Source organism: Cyclopterus lumpus, chromosome 11, assembly GCF_009769545.1.
Source record: "Cyclopterus lumpus isolate fCycLum1 chromosome 11, fCycLum1.pri, whole genome shotgun sequence".
NCBI lineage: Eukaryota > Metazoa > Chordata > Actinopteri > Perciformes > Cyclopteridae > Cyclopterus > Cyclopterus lumpus.
In genome coordinates, this window is record NC_046976.1 from 14,315,357 (window position 1) to 14,335,891 (window position 20,535).

A 20,535-nucleotide genomic window follows, 5' to 3' on the forward strand; every position below is an offset into this window, starting at 1 on the left:
AACTGTGTAACAATTTCTCTTACTTTCCTCTTTACACAAATTTGAAATGTTGCAGTCAATATGTGGTTGTAGTGCACTTTCAGATTTAATTCAATGGATATAACACAACTATCACATTACAACCATTGTTACACAGTGCCCCACATTTTCAGAGGCTCACAAGTAATTGGACAATTGGCTCACAAATGGTTTGATTCTCAGGTGTGGCTTGTTCCCTCATTATTTCATGACAAATTAAACAGATGAAAAGGTCTGGAGATGATTTAAAATGTTGAATTTGCATTTGGTAGCTGGTGGGGGGAAGTGAAGGAGGTAATTAAAAGGCTGACAAACTGCACACATATATATGGCAGATATAGCAGAAACAATATGATTGACCAAATCAAAAGTTTGGTACATGGGTGGAAGAAGTCAGGCAATCATTGACTGCAAAGGATTTCCCTCCATGTATTAAACATTATCAGCATATTAACTATTATGTTAGTTTGTCCAATTACTTCTGAACCTCTGCAAATGTGGGGGACTGTGTAAAAATGCCTGTAATTCCTAAACAGTTGATGTCATATGTTTGTTATATCCATGAAAATAAAGCTAAAAGTCTACACTTCGACCACATATTGATTGCTTTATACAAAATCCATTACAGTTGTGTAAATAAGTCAAATTAGAAAAATTGTGCCACAATCCAAATACTTATGGCCCTGACTGTATATGCTATTGCTTATCAATATTACTCCCAGTGCCTAACCGTGCATCAGCTACATTAATCTGGGCTTTAGGCAATAAACGGATGCAGTCAATAAATACACCAATGGAAAAGTAGGTTTTATATTTTATTCCAAAACCTTCAAAATAAGTTTCAAGTTCAAGAAAGTAGAATAAGCTTAGACACAATGCAAAGCATCATATACAGACGGATAAAATACATTTTATATATTGCAGACAAGCAATGGTGGGTCTTACATATGTACAGTATGTATGTAAACTTTTATGTACAATCTTTTTTACATATACAAAAAGCCTTGTTTCTATTTTTCTTTGTATATATTTATATATATATATTTATATATATAGAGATTTTTCATATACTCCCCACTAGCATTTGTACTACAATAATGAAAAAGAAAAACATTTACATATATGTCAATCCATTTTTTCTTTTTTATATTACAAATGTATTTTCATAAAAATATATCTCTGTACAAAAAAAGTTTTTTTTATTCGTTAACATATTCTCTTTTCTGAGAGACACTTTCCTTCTCTAGTTGCACAAAGTCTGCTCCAGTCCACATTTGTCCATTTCCTCACCCTTTTGGTGTACAGCAAGACGTTGACATTGACTTTCTGTCTTTTACTGTTTTGCAGTGGCGTTCAAGGGCCATGTTGATTCTGCTTCAGCGCTATGATTTGGTGAGTTTCAGTCTCAATTCGAGGTTAGTTGAGAGATCTAATGGGCTGGCATGAAGTTATGTTCAGGAAAAGAAGAAGAAGAAAAAAACAAAAACATGGGACCTTGAAATAACTTTGTAGCCATAACAAAAATACAGGAATGTAAAGTCTCTGGTAATAAAAAGCAGCTCTCTGTAAATATGTTGCTATATTATACTAAATATAAATAAAGTGGACATTCTGTTTGTATCCCAAAGATGACACCTCACTGCACACAGAGGAGCAGTTGTGGGATTACAGATATTGAACAAAGTATAAATTAATTCTGATACACTCAGAGAAATGAAATACATTCAGCAGTTTTTCAGTAATAACCTGATCCTAAATCATGAAACTACTGGTCGACTCTCCATTTATAGAATCAAATTAATCTAACTCTTCAAAAAAACATCTCCTTACCCTCTCCCCCATGCTCAAGTCCACTAGACACATTGTAATGGGCTGAAGAATGGAGGCAAATTGCATGGAATGGGGCCTGAAAAACACAGCAGTATTTTTGGCTTAGTCGCAGCCGTCAATATGCTTTGACAATGGAAGATGGGAGATTACAAATAATAGTTGATGCACACAGCGTGACTGATGGATTGCTTGGTTTTCAAATGCACGTACACTGAAAAGTGAGAGCACTATAGCTGCAGAAATAAATGGGAAGCTTTTGGTCTATTTTCTGAATGTGAGAACATTCTCGACGGGAACTCAAAGACCAGAGCTGCGGTGTGTTTCATTATAGAGGAGATGGTGAGCAGGAGAGAACTCAGAGCTGGTTCTGGCTGATAACGAAAATGAGCCTCGTATGATCAGAGCTTCTGTCTTAAAATATGCAAAGAGAACCAGGAAGTAGCTGAAATATCTCTTCAAACTCCTATCGCGCTGCTCTATCCAGAACTCACTGATGTTCATTTTCATATGACTGTTCTGCACTTTCTTTAAGAACCTTCTCGACTAACCCAGATGGGTCAAAAATAGAGTATTTATAAAGATGTAGCTAGCGCCCATTAAGTGAAAATTCCCATACTACAAAACATTTTTAAATGAGTTTTGATCCTCATTAAAAAAAGTTTTCTAACTAGAGGAACTAAATGAAGCAACATCCAGAACTGATTGAAACAATTTATCTTAATTCTGTAATTTTGCCGAATTCAAATTTGGTGAATTTTTAATTAATTATCAGCCATACTTTGGTTGAAAAGATGACTCAAGAACACAAACACTCCCTCAAACATGAGCTCATAGAACTCAAGATTCACAGTACTAATAAGCACATTGCTCTTTTTGGAAAAGCAAAAAAAGGAAGGAAAAGTATGATTTCTTTCTGAAACGATCCTCAAAAGGTCAGTTCAACAACACATATGCAAAGTAGATATGTGTGTCTGGGTTATACAGGTTGAGAGGATAACAACGACTAACAAAAACTTTTAAAAAAAGAGCTCAAATTAGATATATCTGACATACAAAACATTATAATCCCTCCAATCCTAATAAAGACATTATGATGTTTGGAACTCAAGCAGGTTCATCACATCAAGAGGGTGTACCAAGGCACTATAATGAATGTAAAGTGCTTATTGAAGAGGAGGGGAAACGCATTGAAGTTTGGCCCTTTAAAATCCATTCAGGAATTTCTTGAGATTGAGCCCCTTTTTTGATAATAAAAAAACCCCACTCATTGTTGTGTGAGTTTATACTTCTGTATGATGTTTATCCAAATCTACAGTCTGAATCTAGTGAAATATAATCAGTTCCTTCTACTCAGTGGGGGCATCATGTCTTAACGCTCCAGCTAATCACAATTGTTTGTTTAAAACTCAACGCAGCTCAATGAAGTGTCGGTTAGAAGTGTGCTAAACGTTGCCAGGGGAGGAATGAACGGAGGGGGAAGATCACTTCAAAGTGGCCTGAACGAAAACTAAATGGAATGTAATGAAGCGACTGCTGAAATATTAACTACAATTTCAGAACAAAAACAAATGAAATGCACAATGCAACAGCCATATACAACTATGAGAACTGAGTCACAAAGCCTTTAAGATAATGACAGTGCAACTGCTCCTTTTTCCATGAAATCTCCAGGGTAATTCAATCGTTTCCTCTTCCATCATTTCTCGAGCAGAGCAGGCAATATTCTATCTTTACTGCAGAGATAAGCGAGAGCTTTAAAAGTAATAAAACTGTAAAAGCAATTACTGACCCACAGCAAAACTAATTGAAGGGACAATACCATTGATTGGTTTCAAAGGCCTGGCTTTCTAAGGGAAATGATGTACTCCAGGTGACTTTAAAGACTTCATTTGAAAACCTGTTGGTACAGTTTGGAGGTTGATTTTGACTGTTAGACACTTTGTTGCATTTATTTATAAAATGAATACGCTAACGTACAAAACCAAATCAACGCGAGGCAAATTTCCCTCCCAGTTTCTAACACTTAAAAGTAAAGACTATATGGTAGAAAACTATGGATGTTTTAGACACTATGTAATTGATGGCCTGTCCTATCAGGGATAATGGTAAGGGGAATTCAGGGTTCAATATGGGTTTGACAATGACGCATGGCTAAATTAAAGCAAATTGCATGTAATGGCTTAATTTGCTGCAGTGAAATTCGAGCACTATCCACCTTACTCTGCATCCACAGGATACACGGGTACGGGGATAGTTAGTGAGTGGTAAGTAGCTGGGAGCAGGGCGCTTGAAATCCTGGAGGTCTCCGTCCTTCGACTCCATCGCTCATACACATATTCCACACACACACACACTCACATGATAGGGGTCACAAAAGCATTAACGTTTTGAATGTTTCTCATTGGGCATGTCATTCACCTGCCAAAGGTAGAGTCCTGCTGTTATAGCTTTTGACAGTTCCCTCCTGTGTCTCACTTTCAAAACAATATTCCGGGATATCACTCCCCAGTCGCCACAGATTTGAGGAGTGTTCGCATAAAAACTTCTTTTGTTATCACATTTATCATTTCAGATTTAATGCATGGGAGTAATCAGTATGCCAGTAACTCCCCTGCTGTCACAGCTCTGAGGAAGCCGTCTGCAACATTTCCATTATGAGCGAAGACAAAAAGGAGCAACGCAACTGTTTTTCCAAAAAGGACTGAGCTGTCAGAAGTTAACTTGCAGGAAAAGACCTGCATGTAATCCTGGAGGAACACATCTCTGACTCATCCATTCTTCAGACTCGAGCGCCTTCAGTTGTACATTTTGAGGGAGTTCAAACATGGCCACACTTTGATCTTTGTTTTTCCTAAGGCCAAGTTTAGGGGAGCTCATACTGCATCTTGATCTCAGAAGAAAATACAGTACGTACCACCTTCAAGCTCCAGAAACACGTGATTAAACAGAAAGTCAAAAGTGGGGACTTTCCAAAGAAAATGTGCCACGTGTTTCTATCTAACTTGCTTGGTGCCGTGGTTTTTTTTCTGACTGTTAAAACAATGGGGAAAAAAAAACAAGAAATGTGGTCCCGAGACATTTATACATCCATGAAAAGTTGCCATGCTGACTTTGACCCAGCTGATGTCTTTTTCTCCTCAAGTGGCTCAGAGCGACAGTGGCAGGAAAGTTGTTACAGATGTTAACATGAAGCACATTTGAGAGTATTGCCTCTTGTTTAACATTGATTGGAGGTGGCTTTGTCTTTCCACGCCTTCTTTTCAGTCTCTTCCAGACATAATCATGTAAAGTGATACCCCATGAATACTACAAAAAAAGAGAAGCAGATACAAGTTGGAAGTAGAGACTCACACTGCCTTCAGTTTTATCATTTTCTCCATGGATCTATACATTGTCAGCATTTTGTTCTGGTTAGCCTTTTTTTTTTTTATTTCGATGGCCAAGGGCTCTCGGGTGGTGTGATAAAATAATAATAAAATAATTTTAGAAAGTCCTGTGTTTGGTGAAATCTTTGGGACCAAAACAGCTAGACGATCTTTTGGGTAGATTGCAGATGCCGCCACAAATATGTGAAGAAACACACACACACACACACCCTCTCTCTCTCACATATTCACATACATTCTTTCTACAATGTCACTAAGTGCATTTTCTTCAGCAGCCCTAGCTACCTTTTAACCTGTCCTCTGGATACAGCTGCCTCCGCAAGCAGATTTCATTCCTGCTTTAAAAAAAAAAAAAACTAAAAATAATGATAGACCGCCAGTGACTTGTGGCCTCTGATCAAAACTTTTAACAGCCACAGAAACAGACTGTTGGGGAATAACAGGGTTCCCAATTACTCATCACAGAAAGCAAGCAGTGTATAAAAAGAGAACCAAAAAAAGCAAATGGAAAACAGAGTAGATTAAATCGAAACCGTCAAGACTGTCTCTCTTTGACTCCTCCAGGCCAACATGTGGCTGTCCACCGTACTTGCACAGAGATCTTTGTTCGCTACAGGTCAATTTATAGACTTAAAGTTGACCATAAAATTCCCTTTGGGTTTAGGCGGAGGGCGGTGAGAAAAGTCATCACAGCGTTGCTTCCAGCATTACTCCTGCAGGCTGCAGTTTCAGGTTGAAGCTCTTCCTCAAAATGATCAAGAAACCATGTGAAGTTACAAAAAGCATTTTGTTGTTGGCCTTTGTTACAGTCCTTGTTGTCTCCACATTGTTTCTCTTTTTTCTCGTGCAGGTCAGAGCCTTCGCCATTGGAGATGGTTCTTGAATGTAATACAGCAAATAAAATAATCTTCGTCTTGCCCTCTGCTCGAGGAACTATGGATGTCCTCTGATGGCAGGCAAGCTAAGATGTGGTGCACTTCTCCCCTAACTGAATCAAGGATGAATGAATGGATGGATGAAAGGTGTGTGTGGGAAAAGGACAAGACGAGGAGAAAGGAGAAGAAAAGAGAAATAAAAAAATATATATACAGAGAAATGAAAGATAGTTAAAGGAAATTAGGCAAAGAAAAAAAAGAAAATTAGCAATAACCGAATAAATGGAGACAAAGTTGAGGGAAATCACAAAGAAGAGAGAAGATAAAAATATTAATATCATATTTTTATCACAGTTAAAAAAAACACACAAAAACACATTTAGCTTTTTCAATAAAGCCAAATGCAATTAATTAATATGGGAGACACAAATCAAATGCAACTAAAGATACACTTTACTATTCTCAGAATATTCTAGAGGGACGTGAACGCTTGCAGCTGTATTCTGAGAATCGGTGTCTTGTTGCTTGTGATTGACTCAAGCGAGCCACAAGGCGATAACTTCCTCTATTGTCAGATGCCTGGTGCTCTAAGTCCTTACTGTATCATAAACCCTCATGACGTGGCGGTGTTAGATTCCTACCTCTGGAGGAAGCAGTTGCTATACAGCTGTGCACACTGTGCTGACTGTGAACTCGGTCTCATTGGCCAGGATGTCGGTGGGTTGGATGTTGCGGTCGTACATTGGGTTCTCGAACGTAGCTCGTCCATTAGTGTTCTCATGCCCCACGTAACCATTGAAGGGGACTTGGGGTTTTCTCCTGAAATGAAACAAATCGAAATATTAAACAATGAGATCAGTTCCCATACGGGGTGGATACAGCAAGTATAAAGAAAAAATCTGTACAAATATGGATTAGGGCGGGCAATCATCATTTTATTAATGATTGATCCATTGATTATTTTTCAATTAATTAATGAGTTATTAGTCTAGTTGTTGACTTCTTTATAGATCTAGTTTTGCCTGACCAAGAGGACAAAATTCCCAAATACTAAATCTGAAATGATATAAGATGCCAAAATAAATCTGCATATAATCACATTCAAGACGCTGGAACCAGCAAAGGCTTGGCATTTGTGCCAAATAAATGACTAATAATTAATTCACTATTAATATTGTGATAATCACGTTTTGGTTAATCGACTAATTGATTAATCAACTAATTATTCAAACACTAATACGGCTATACTGATTTGCATTGAATTCCATGTGCAAATTGAGCTAGGTACTATATGTAGATATGTCACTCACTCACTGCAAATATGCATTAGTGGATTAAAATCATCCACATCAAGTTAATATATTCTGAAGGGTGAATGCAAACAAATGCAATCTGACAACAGCTAACTTTGCAGAGGCAAATTAAACCCCCGATTTAGGATGCTTCCTTGGAAATACTAGGACCATGAGTAATGATAAGTAATGATATCATGTTGTTTTCAGATGAGGAGTATTGTGAGGTAGCTCAATGGTATGAGGCGTACCGGTGTTTGTAGAGGTACAGAGCGAAGCCTGCGATGATCATGGCTATAAAAGGCACTAGGATGGCTGCCGCCACTGAACTGCTGTTGGATGCAAAGTTGTAGCCTGGGTTGACTGTGCTGGGATCTAAGCTCTCTGGAAGAAAAAGAGACACGACATTAGGCCCTTGTTTAAGCATCACTTCAGTAAAATACCACTTGAGCAGTAGCCGCTATAATTATATCACATGACTACAAGATTGAAAAGAAACCAAAACAAAACCATCCTCATCTCCTGCCAAGAATTTGTGATCAAAATGTAAGGCAAATAAACAGTAAGCACAGTACAGTCAAATAAAATAAATTGTAAAGGCTGAGGAGGTCTGCCAGGAAGGCTCCACTTATACATAAGAGACTGAGAAGATAAGTGACTTTTATTTAAAAGTCTACTACTATACTTTCATTTCATTTCCTCCCCTGGGAATGTCAAATTTCATTATACTCGCAATGAGTCTTAATTATCGAAATCAAATGCCAAAAGCCATTTTAGATTAATTCTCCAAAGTATGGAGGTGAGTGTGTCTGCAGCAGCAACATTTGAGGAGTCACAGCCCACCTGTTTGTCACAGAATGCCAAAAAACTCCAATAAAGGACGAGTGACAAACAAGAAGGAATTCAATTAGTGGAATCTGTGGTGTTGCAAATCAACCCCTGCTGCACGAGTGCGACACACACGCACACGCACACACACACGCACACCCACAGACACAAACAAACAGCACTTGCAGTGACACCATCACTGAGTTAAAACAAAACAGGAAAACCTCGCCAAATTGAGTAGGATTGTTTCCAAGACATCCAACACACCCCCATCCACTTTTCTCATACACACTTAAACACACATACACATGAATGCCCTGGCACCAGCCCCAGCCCTCTGTATTAATAAAGAGCTGTTTGCTCAATCAGTGTGCTGTGGCAGGGGGCGGGGGGAAGAGAAGGTTCTGCACCTGCTGTTCAAGCACCTCTCTCATTACAGCAGATTTTGACATCCACTTTCGCTATGTTCACACAACTTTCGCCGTGCATACACACACTTAATCTGTGTTAGCACCAATGCCGAGTTGGTCAATTCCATATCAGATCTATTTTTGCACCTGCACTGCTGCTCTTGAGTCTGCATTGCAGACAATATGGAAGCCACTCCAATCTGGGCTTTTTAGAAGCTGCCAAAGTCGGCTTGTGGGATAAGGAATACATATGTGAATAATCTGAATATAAAGGATTTTAGCTCATATTTAAATGTTTTTCATTAGATATCACACAGACATAGCAGTTGTTGCCATTTATCCATGTATATAATCCCTACCTGAATGCAGTGTGCCACAGGGATTTAGTGAGAGGCTAAAGCTGTCAAGGCCACAAGAAAAATGACAGCTTTTAATTAACCAACACTGATGGCTGATGGAGCGTTTCGTACTGGGTGAACACGGGTACATATTCAAGCTAATGCATATCAGATCACTCGGCAATCTTGTGTGTCCACTCAGGAGTGATATTAAGTCCAACTTTTGGGATTTCATAAAAACATTAAAAAACTTCAAATTGATGATAAAGCTGAAGTTATGTTTTAAGGTTCGATCTCTCGCCACAAGACTGGCCTGGGTGCTGATTAGCAGTTTTCTCCATTCAAACAACCATTGCTGTTTTTAACTGCATTGTAACTGTGGGTGGCAGCAGTAAACATATGTTGACTTATAAGAAGAATAAGAAGCAAATTCCCTTTCTTTTTCAATACCAAGTGTCAAAATAACAGCATCTCATTAAAATGCATCAATAATGCACATCGTCAAACAGTAGATAGGTAGAACCTTATATATTCTCTATATATTATATATTTCTCTTTCCCATGTGCCTTGTATAGTTCAGGCAGTATAATAATAGGGAGTGTATGCCTTTGAAGGTGATTCTAACCATGAAGATAAAAAAATTATAAAATCACACACACAACTGCTTGACTGCAGCGGCCGTTAAGCACGTGCTGTATACAAACTGTAGCGAGTATATGGGAGGATTGGGTGGGATTTCTAGGTCACAAACATGAAGCAGAATTTTTCGATAGCTACAGTATTTTTGAAAATATTTATTCAATATCTATGAGTCGCTACAGAAACCACAGAATGACACACAGCAAAAAATGTATGACATTTACAGTATCAAAACGCCAAGATGTGGGGTGACTTGATATGGTGAAGGCTCTGCGAGCGTCAACACACAACCCACAAACTCTTGAAGGAGAGGCTTTCTGTAGCTGTGTTGTGTGTACATGTGTAGTGTGTGCCTCTGGATGTCATTTTCTAACTATTAATCATGTTTTTGAACCGGGTTTGCCTCTTTATGCTGGATTTCACATTTTTGAAAGTACATACATTATGATTCCAACACAGCAAATGTCATGCTGTAAAAGCACTTGCAGCTCAGCTTAAAGACACTAGACATATTTTAGGAGAAAGCTTTCTGTGATAGAAATCCACATGGGAGAAAGACACAGATATACAGTCTTTCCCCAGGAGACAGCAGTGGTTTCTATAACCAAGTGGACAGCTCACTCACCCAGTCTTTGGAGACCAAATTGGCCGAAGCCTTTTCCTCTGACAAATCCCTGGTACACAAAGGAGTTGGATGAAGAGATGTACGACACCTAGGAAGAGAGAGGAATATAAGACAGACACTTTATGTCTCACATCCAGACTTTACAAAGGAGAGTCTCATCAAAGTGTCAGCAGCTGGTGAGTGCAGAAAATGAAATATCATGTCAAAGGAGCTGAGAGGCGCTCTCCCAGCTGACATTTAATATGACGTTTTCTGCTCAAGAGCACAAACATAAACACACTCAGCCATGTTACACACAAGAGGAATACTCTGCTTGCTTGTACGCAAACACTCAACTGATGTGAGGCTTGTGAAAAATGCACATAACAACACACACACAGTGGCAAACTCATATAGACTGTGACCTGCTTTTTTAAATTATATTTGGAGTGGGTGTTAGAGGTGCCTGCGGTTGGGGGATAATACTGGAGAGAGGAGCTGAGGGGGGGCTGCCGAGTCCTGATTACCAGCCAATGATTTAACTGACATTTTAATTAAAGAGAAAACTCTTGGTGGGCCCTCCATCTCCCCAGAGTGACAAGGTTAGTGTGCATGTGTGCTCGTGCATATTTCACATAAAAGGTGTGTGAGTGTGATGGAACATCTTGGCAGTCACAAAGACAGGTCCTGTATTGAACCTGACCCTGGTCTTGCACTTACATGTCCGTCCAGGGCCCAGTTGTCTATTTTGAACTTGTTGACAAAGATCTCCACAGGGCCTCCCATCTTGTGGACTTGGAGCAGCAGCTGAGCTTCCTCCTTCTTATATGTACCTAGAAGAAAAAAACATGTTCGTAGTTAGTTTGGAGCAACTGCCAAACTGAAAGAGAGTACGTGATATGTCTACACCCATACAGGAATTCAAAATCTGAATCGGATTCATCCTCCAATCATGCAATCCCCTTCACCCATCGGGTTAAGTTGACTCCAATCTGTGTCTTGCAGCCCTACTTTGGTAGAAAGTCTAACTGCAGTCTCAAATGCAACTTTAACTTTAGTACCAATATGAGCATCAAAGTTACAGCACACACCAGTGAACATCTACATCAGGTTAATTTATTAGTGTAGTTGAACATAATACAAAAAACTGAGACACACTGCTTTCCCCATTGTGGCTTCTTCCCGTTTGCTGAAGTTCATTAGCACTTTGCCAGTTAGACTATCACAGAAAACAAATAAAGATTTTCAACAATACTTTCAAATCAGGAATATATCTTAAATTTTCCAGAAGATAAAAGCATGACGCCAATTCAGCAAAAATGTGTAATACTTGTTATTTCATTTAACACATCTAATTACTTAAAAGTAACACGTCACCCTGCGCAGCTAACTGGATAGCTCTATGGCACAGAGTAATAACATATATCAGGCTTTGGCTACACTGGCAATACTGGTTGGATCGGTTCCTTTATGGTTTTGGTTTTTATCATTAGACAACTGTAGAGTATCGTGATAAGTATCTTTTGAATAAATAATGTATTAAAACGTACCATTTGCAGAATTTATAGTTTTGGGCACAATAATAATGCCAGGTTAAGAAATGCTAGCAAACATGCTGGATTATTTATCTGAGACCGATGCTGTACTAAAAAAAGTGTAAATTGTGCGAATACGACACTGATCCGTACATCTGCATCAGCAACATTACTTTCACTGGAGAGTGGGGCAATTTGTAGCTGTAGAACATTATTTTTTTACTACGATGTGATGAAGATTAATAGCGCCCAGGTACAGAGGAGTGAAGGGTCCAAGCCGTTACGGATGCAAATTTGAGTCGTAATGATCACAACTGCACGGCGATTATGCGTCAGGGGAAGAAAAATGTAATGTCTGCTGTTCTGTAACAGCAGCAATTACCTATTCCATGCAGGGACAACACTATTTTTTCTCTCTCCTCCCTGGATCTTAACTGACATTGTTGTGTTCGAACCCAAACACAGTGAAGTCTTGTGCGTATGTGTGAGGGTGCTTTGAAGGTGTTGACTTTCTGCTTTTGGTGTACCAACCAGCCAGTTTGAGCTCCACTCCGCTGTGGTCGATGAGTGTCCCGTTAACACGGTTGCTGAAGGGCTCAAAAACAGTAATGCTGAGCATAGCCGGCTGCTTCTTCCCCAGGTACTCATAGGATCCCCTCCAGAGAGAGTTCTTATAAAATACGCCACCAGGGACTGAAAGAGGAAAAGGGTGGATATAGAGGAGACAAAGAAAAGTATATTTTCAACAACAACGTTCAATGTGCCTATGTTACTTTACTGGATAGTATACCATCAAGCTGAGTAGAGGAAATCATCAGTGGAATTAGATAACAGGTTGAAAGTTAGCAGTGGTGAAAGTGAAAACTCATACATACTGTTATTTGGATACAAGTGCATTAAAGTAAAGCAACATGTAAGGGTCCCCCATCCATAATACAGAAATCTAATCTAAAACATTTTCAGATTCCCAATGAGAACCACAGACAAACCAAATGCATACAATAATTGAAACTAATATAATTAAAAGCATCTTAAAATATAACAAAGATGTCTAACCTGGTAATTTCGAGGGTGGCTCCTGCACTGTCCCCACTGGGCTCTTACCACTTGGGCGATTATCAGCTGAAAAACACACAAAACAGAACTTACTCAAACAATAATTTCCCAGTTTATCCTGTGAACCGGTACGGTGTATGTCTCAGGAAGTGAAAATGGAAGACAATCTTCTCTTTAAACAGCCCTAAGGTAATTGCAGTCGGACGACGTCACCATCAGCACTTCCTTTCTTCCTTTCTACTTCCACGACAAATAAACCAGGTGATGGACAGAGTTGGGTCCGCCTGCGACAGGACTCGACTCTTGCCTCAAAGAGCAGCCCGGTTGGCCCTGTGGGGCTTTTGTAAAGTCAGAGATGCAGTGTCACAGCTTCCATGGTAGTACTGTAATAATGCCTTACTGCTCACATGGGGCCGTAGGACAACCCCAGTAAACATACACCCACACAGGGCAAACAGAGCGAAGAAGGCTTACATGCAACTGCAAACAAAGACAGGTATACTGATGGTAGTTTATGAGCACAAACATCACCTTGGATGGATGTATATAGACACAAACAAACACACATGTGCACACAATGCAGCCTTGTGCTTTATTAGGTGCCAGTCTTGGGAGCTTCCCTTCCATCACTGTGCCCACAGGCGCTGTTAATATCCTGAATGTGCTAAGGCTAGTTCTCTTTATTTCCCTCAGTCTTAATGGCATGGCCTTAAAGAGAAATCACCCCTTTATATTTCAGCAACGGCTTGGCATGGAATCCATCACTTGGAGGTCCCTCTCTTTTCTCTATTAGCATCCGTCCAACCTCGATAATTGTGCGTCGATGACTTTTTTTTTTCTTCCTATATGTATTTAGGCCAATGCTAGAGGGTGTTTTAATGGCAGTCTATTTGTCTGCTAGACCTTGTTAACACTGCCTCGCCATTTATAAGAGGTACTTCTTCTAACCTAATCAATGGGATGCATTGGCCTAATCAGGTTCTGCACCCTTGTTAATGTTTCAAAGCTTGTGTATGTCTGTCTCTGTGTGTGTCTGTCTCTTTGTATGTGTGTGTGTGTGTGTCTGTCTCTTTGTATGTGTGTGTGTGTGTGTGTGTCTGTCTCTTTGTATGTGTGTGTGTGTGTGTGTGTGTGTGTGTGTGTGTGTGTGTGTGTGTGTGTGTGTGTGTGTGGAATTGGGCCGTCCTACCCTGGCATGTGTCTGAGAATAAGCAAGTGATAACACAGCTATTCGTCAACGTTAGCTGAATGCCCAATTTCACAACCTGAGCCATGAGTCAGCACAGCCCCCAGTGGTTTCAAAAGAGACTGCTAATGGAAACTGCACATTATAAATATGAGGTGGAGTGTTTTAAGTGTTTAAGTGTTTAATACATCTGTGTGGTAAAGTGGGTGGCCTAGTGCACACGTCTATCGTCTCATGAGGTTTGGTGAATGGGCTTGTTTATGCCCATGTGCCAGGTCAGATGATACATTATGTGTAAGCATTCACTCCAGTTTTATAAGTAGTATTGTAGAGATTTAACAGCAGCAAAGAACTTTAAGAGCAAAAAGAGTGCATGTGTATTCATCTCTTTGCATATTTATTAGCAAATATTTCTCAGTCTTCCCTTATGGACTTAATATAACCATGTTTATACCTGCACAGAGAGGTGGTTTCCCTGTCCAACTCCCATCGGACCTGCAGGTCCGATGCTCTGATCCTCCGGCCAAGTAGAAGCCAGGCTGACATGTATAGATCAGAGTGTAGCCAAGGGATGGCAGTTCAATGGCTCGAACATCAGCCTGGGCTGGCAGCTCTGGCTGGCTGCAGTGGTGGGCTGGATAAAAAGAGGGAGAGAAGGATTAGAGTGACCAAAGAAGAAGAAAGTGAGGAAAAGGTTAAAGTTGGGTTGAGGAGATGAACAGGAAGAGGGATCAGAGGAGCAACAGATAAGAATGCAAACAATATATGTGGAGGTTTGGGGTCAAGGAAGAACACAGGGGATATTTGGGCACCACATTTTTAATAGTGCAAACTTGTGCTCTATGTTAAGATTTCCACTTAACAATACACATGATTTTATGTTAAAATTAGCAGACTGTGTACTTACCAATGCACTCAGGTTGAAAACCACTCCAAGTGAGGTTGGGCAGACAAGTGCGAGTAATGGAGCCCTGAAGTAAGTAGCCCTTTCGACAGTTGAAGAACACAGTGCTGCTGATCTGTAAGAGGATACACCAGAGCATGTGAAAATGTGGACTGGACTATGAGCTTGCATATTATACATCACAGCAAGCAGATCCAGCACAAAGAAGAGGCGTTAATTGTCAAAATCCCTTCTTTTGAAGATTGTTAGTCCTAATGATTAGTATTTGTTGTTTTAAACTAACATTCATTTATCAACTTAGTTTGCACATTGAAACTGTATGTAATTATTGTTCAAGCATTAAGTGGTGGAACAACACACCAGATGGCATCCTCCTTACACATTGTGTCAAGCTGAAAGTATTAATCAGTCAGTTTTGAAAGAAGTTACAGCACATTAAAAAAAGACGAAAAAACAACTTCCAGGCTTTATTGAAAAGCCTTTTTGTTTGTTCAATATGAATAAAATGTCCTATGTGACCACATATTCACACCTGGTAGCCGTGACTGTTGTTCTGGCTTCCAAACAGAGGAATGCCAGGGTCTCCACAGGTAGTGTGAGTGGGATCTGAAAAACACACACACAGCAATTCTGTGATAACTGCTGTAATGTTTTTAAAGCAGGTCCTATCTAATATACGCCACCCACAACAAATGGACATATCACCTTAGAGACTTTGGAGGGGAAATTACATTTTCACATATCTAGTGTGAAATACTGACTGTGGGAGTGAAGGCTAAACATTACTGTATCCACACACTTACAGCACACAGACCCGAGTGAACATACACAAAGACTCACATACACAAATCCTGCAAAATATTTGTAGTTATCTGAACCCACTTGCTATACTTTCTCTGAGCAGGTTATAACAGAATAAATTGATTGAACCAGAAAAGGCCTAATTGTGATTAAAATCTCATTTACAAGAGAGCCTTTTCAGTCCACACATCCCGTTAATCAGTTGAACATTTTTCAAGAATGTGTTTCATTTTCTCACAGAAACAAATGTGTTTTTTGATCAGCTCATGAGTTTATGGAGCTTTTTGCATTCTGTTGCTCTTACAAGTAACTGGGTCACTCTTTTCAAAGGAGAACAGAAACATTACTCATTTGAGTTTAGTGCAAACATGTTAAAGAATTAATGGAACATGTCATTCACAAGAGGTTTTCATCAGTTTAAAGAAGTCATTGGCAAAGCTAGACATTGAACAAAAAGCCACAAGAGGCCAGTCTTTCTAGTGAATTTTAAGCAACTAAGAGGTGTTTTTAGATATGACGTAAAGCCATGTCAGTGGTAGCTAGGTACTGTACATGTACAACACAAGCTCTATTTCTAATTAATCAATTACTTGGTATGTGTGCATATGTTACAGTACTTCTAATACCACAATGGACCCAAGGATGGATACAATACATTTTACTTTAATCACAATTTGTCTCTGACCACTATGTGATTTCCTTGAGTGCTTCTGACTACAGCCTCCAAAAGTATACCTTGTAACTCAAATGGTATTGCTCTTCCTTGTTTCAGGAAGTTTACCGCTCAAGAGATTTTTATGACAGTACTGGACAATATTTCTGATGAGTTTAAGTTAAGTTTAATAAAATGTTTTGCAAGCGCTGCTCACATGCAGGTTACAAATGGTGTCAGTTTCACAAATGTTTGTGCAGTGTTTGCTTGCATTGATCTTGTAAATCTCAGGTTTCATGCTGCAAATTTGGTGAAACGGGGGCCCCTGGTGCAGTGCTGATTGCACTGCCAGACCTACAGTCTCTCCACATTATGTCTAAATCCATGGTAATTCTAAAATGTTAAAGGTTGGTTTGATTAATTACACTAATAAAAATGGAAGAGCATAATCAATCTAGCTTTTTCACTGGGTCAAATACACTTTGCATATATTTTCTTTTGGATTGCAAAAGGCAATCAGGATTACAAGGGGGAACATAATGGGGGAATAATGCAAGTCAGCCAAGGGAAGGCCTATCTCATATTTAAACTAACGCATTATATGAAAATAAAGATATGTAGTACAACCACTATGGACAAACAATTATCTTACCTATGCAAGAGGGTTGTGTGCCACTCCACGTGCCATCATATTGACAATATCTCCTGTTAGAGCCCACCAGGATAAGTGGAGTGTAGCAGGAGAAGGAGACAGAGGAGAGATAAGTGAATCCTCGGTCCTCCCTCCTTCCCTGAGCCGGCATCCCGGGGTCTCCACAGAACACAGCTGCAAAGATGAAGATGGAGGAAGAACAGAGAGAAACAGGGCAATGTAAAGTGACCCACTAACCATGTTGGGTTTTAATTCAATATCTTCCAAGGGGGGTGAAATGTTACACAAAGGACATACATACATACTTGAGTTATGGAAATGTCAGAAAGACGTATGACATGTAATGTAATTTGCAATTTCTGCGTTGTGCCACTTACGAAAGCACTGGGGCTTCTCTCCACTCCAGTTGCCATTGCCCTGGCATGTTAACACAGTGGGCAGGGACAGCTGGTAACCTTGGTTGCAGGAGTAACTGATGCTCGAGCCCCAGGTGAATTCTGTACCAACAACCTGTCCATTCGGGATGATAGGTGGTGCACCACATACGATCGCTACAAGGAGACAAAGAGTCATTGCAGGAAGTTATGGATTCTGCATATTACATTACATTACATTACATGTTATTTAGCTGACGCTTTTATCCAAAGCGACTTACAATATGATTCAATGATGTGATGCGTTCCATTCGAACTATTAATAATGTAATGATTGCTCCAGGAAGAACAATATATGCAAGATTCATTAGCTCTTTCCATAATCACTTTCATATAACTCATGCATCACATCGTCGAGATGTATTGTGTTGTCATTCAGATAATTCTCCACAACTTTACCTTTACAGTGAGGTTTGGTGCCATTCCAGGTACGGTCCTTTGTGCAGATAAGAGTCGAGGCCCGGTCCGCATCCATGTTGAAACCAGGAGAGCAGTGGAACCGGACTGTGTGGTTGTAAATGAAATCATTGCCCAGCCGCACCCCGTTGGCTGGCACTCCAGGGTCACCACAGTTGATTACTGCAGAAACAAATTCAGAATGAAGAAATAAGACCAAATGGAAATGGGTGAAACAAATCGACAATGAAGACGGACCAAGTGGAACACAAGGAACGAGATGCTGAGAGAGTTTGTTTGCGTTCAAGAAAGAGGAGTTAAGGAGTTAGGTATTTCTGAATAATTCTGTATGATGTCTGAGTCATGATTTTGTTTGTTTTAAATTTGATTGTACTCGGTACAGCAGCAGATTCAATACCACAAAGTTCACTCACAAATCAAATTTAACAATCTAAAAGCATCATAGTTGTTTGTCTTCACAGCTATTTAGCACTTAATTAATTAATTTATGGATGATATATTTATTCTGTATATATGCTTAAAAACCTTACTTACGATGCAATTAGTCTTCATCCCCATAACTCAAGAGTGTGACTTCATGTTATCTGAACAAACTGTCCTTGAACTTCGATTATCTCCAGTTTAGAGCTTTTAGGGTGCAGACAGACTAAATCATGTGATCGGTATCCCTCTCCAGTAGCTCCCTAAAGCTCCAAAACGAACCACATTTTTCTTTGATTATACTTTTACATCCTATGGGGGAAAACTGTAAATGTCTAAGATAGGAAATCCAGGGCACGGAAGGGCAACTTGCACTAAGTTGCCATGGGACAAAAAGGAATTATGAACTGCATATGACCAACATTGCAGTGAAATTCCCAGTAGGGTGAGGAAACCGAGCATTTTGGAGGTATAGTGTCTCCCCTTGACTGAGCAAGCACTTACATTTCCCACCGGGCTGGTAAGAGTGTGCCATTTTGTCTATCTAAGACTGTGAACCAAGTAACAATACCTACAGGGCTGCGATACAATGAGATGATTTCTCCTCTTGCGTCACAATATACTAAGATTATCAGCAGTGGCTGCTGATAATCTTAGTATATTGTGCTAAAATTGAGGGAAGATTACTACAAAAAATCTGTAGAAAACATTCAACCAGAAGTGGTCCTATTCAAACTGTGTCAACATGTACCCTTTCACTCCTATGGATTACAGAGTTCTGAAATCCATCATGGGGCTGCTTAGGGTTTATCCACTCCATTCAGGAGAAACTGGTTCTCTTAGTGACCTCTATTTGCCGGGGTCTCTTGGCTCTGTGTAGCAGCTGTGTATCTTTTGTGAGACATGATGATAAAGGGCTGTCAGTCTGGCCTGTGTCATTTGAGAGGGACCAATCCTCCAAACAATTTTCCATAAAATTGAGCCACGAGTCATTCGTTACAACATTTTCTTTTACCATTACAAGACATTGCACATCTTAACACCATTAACAGATCGCCACAGAGACAGCCATTCACGCACACATTTATATTGACATATATGGGCAATTTACAGTCATCTAAGCTGCATGTCTTTGGACCGTGGAAGCCGGAGAACCCGGAGAAAACCCACATCCAGCCCAGGTTTGAACCTGGACCCCTCTTGCTGTAAGGCGACCGTGCTAGCCACTATTCCACAGGGCATCCTCAACTAGGGCATGCCTTTAATTAAAGTATGGACAAAAAGATAAGCACTACAGAGGCTCTTCCTCTGTAAGGGCTGTTAATTACCAGAGCACTCAGGCATGTTGCCAGTCCAGGACCCGTTAACAGTGCAGTGTCGGCTAAGCAGGCCGGTTGAGTAGTATCCATCTCTGCAAGCGTAAGTAATAGATCTGGAAAACGTTAGGCCATCGTGGATCAGGATCTGGGCATTACGTGGAGTTCCTGGGTTTCCACAGGAGATCACTGAGAACAAAAGAGGAAAAGGAAGGCCTTAGAGTTGGATTAGGTATTATTTATTGACTGAATCCGGAGGGACCAGAGGAGAAAGTAATGTTAGTAATGCGTGTGTGGGGTGTGGCATGGGGAGAAAGGTGAGGGGAGTGTTGGCAAGCAAGGTTTAGTTTATGAAACAATACCATTTACCTATTGACTTTGATTTCATCCTGTTCTTCATATGTACTCTATGAGACTTATACTTATTCAGTTGATTAAACTAAATGTATGTACATTGGTCTTTTAATCCATTCATTTTAAATTACTTCATGTATCTGATTTCCGTTGTTATTTTCACTCTGTTTACTTTCCCTGTTCCTTATGTTCTTCATCTGCCCACCCTACCACCACCGTCAACTAATCCTGACTCCTACTTCATAAGGAACTCTGCTATGATTGACACATCCTTTGCTCACAAAGTCCCTTGGTGTCTGTCCGGCCGCCAGCGATGGTTCTGTTCATTACAGTCTCCAGCTTGCCCCGGGCCCTCGAGCCCCAAGGGTTTTGCCCTCCCATAATGACCAGATGTGGCCTGGCCCTTGTAGTCTGTGCCAAACGAGAACAGGTGGGCAACCTCAGCTAGTGGGCATACCACACATCAGAGAGGGAATGAGACAGAGTGAGGCAAGGGAGAGAGGTGGTGGTGGTGGTGGGTGGTGTGTAGGGGGTGTTAAGAGCACAAGTAAAAAACAGCCTGGCAGACAGGATGAAGCTTTTGGAGA

At 40.1% G+C, this 20,535-nt stretch overlaps 1 protein-coding gene across 1 annotated transcript in view; it reads right to left on the reverse strand.

The window, feature by feature from the left end:
• Nucleotides 1-1,099: 1,099 nt before the first annotated feature.
• The window catches only part of csmd2 (CUB and Sushi multiple domains 2), a 206,680-nt gene continuing 187,244 nt past the window's right edge, over nt 1,100-20,535 (reverse strand). Inside the window, exons 59-72 of the mRNA XM_034545807.1 lie at nt 19,607-19,783; nt 17,841-18,020; nt 17,385-17,558; nt 17,008-17,181; nt 15,435-15,508; nt 14,906-15,017; nt 14,453-14,632; nt 12,813-12,878; nt 12,288-12,449; nt 10,942-11,054; nt 10,243-10,330; nt 7,653-7,785; nt 6,751-6,928; nt 1,100-1,924 (exon numbers count right to left, since the gene is read on the reverse strand). Of these exons, the coding sequence (XP_034401698.1) occupies nt 6,769-6,928; nt 7,653-7,785; nt 10,243-10,330; nt 10,942-11,054; nt 12,288-12,449; nt 12,813-12,878; nt 14,453-14,632; nt 14,906-15,017; nt 15,435-15,508; nt 17,008-17,181; nt 17,385-17,558; nt 17,841-18,020; nt 19,607-19,783 (1,793 nt within the window). The 3' untranslated portion in view covers nt 1,100-1,924; nt 6,751-6,768. The remainder of the gene's footprint in view (nt 1,925-6,750; nt 6,929-7,652; nt 7,786-10,242; nt 10,331-10,941; nt 11,055-12,287; nt 12,450-12,812; nt 12,879-14,452; nt 14,633-14,905; nt 15,018-15,434; nt 15,509-17,007; nt 17,182-17,384; nt 17,559-17,840; nt 18,021-19,606; nt 19,784-20,535) is intronic.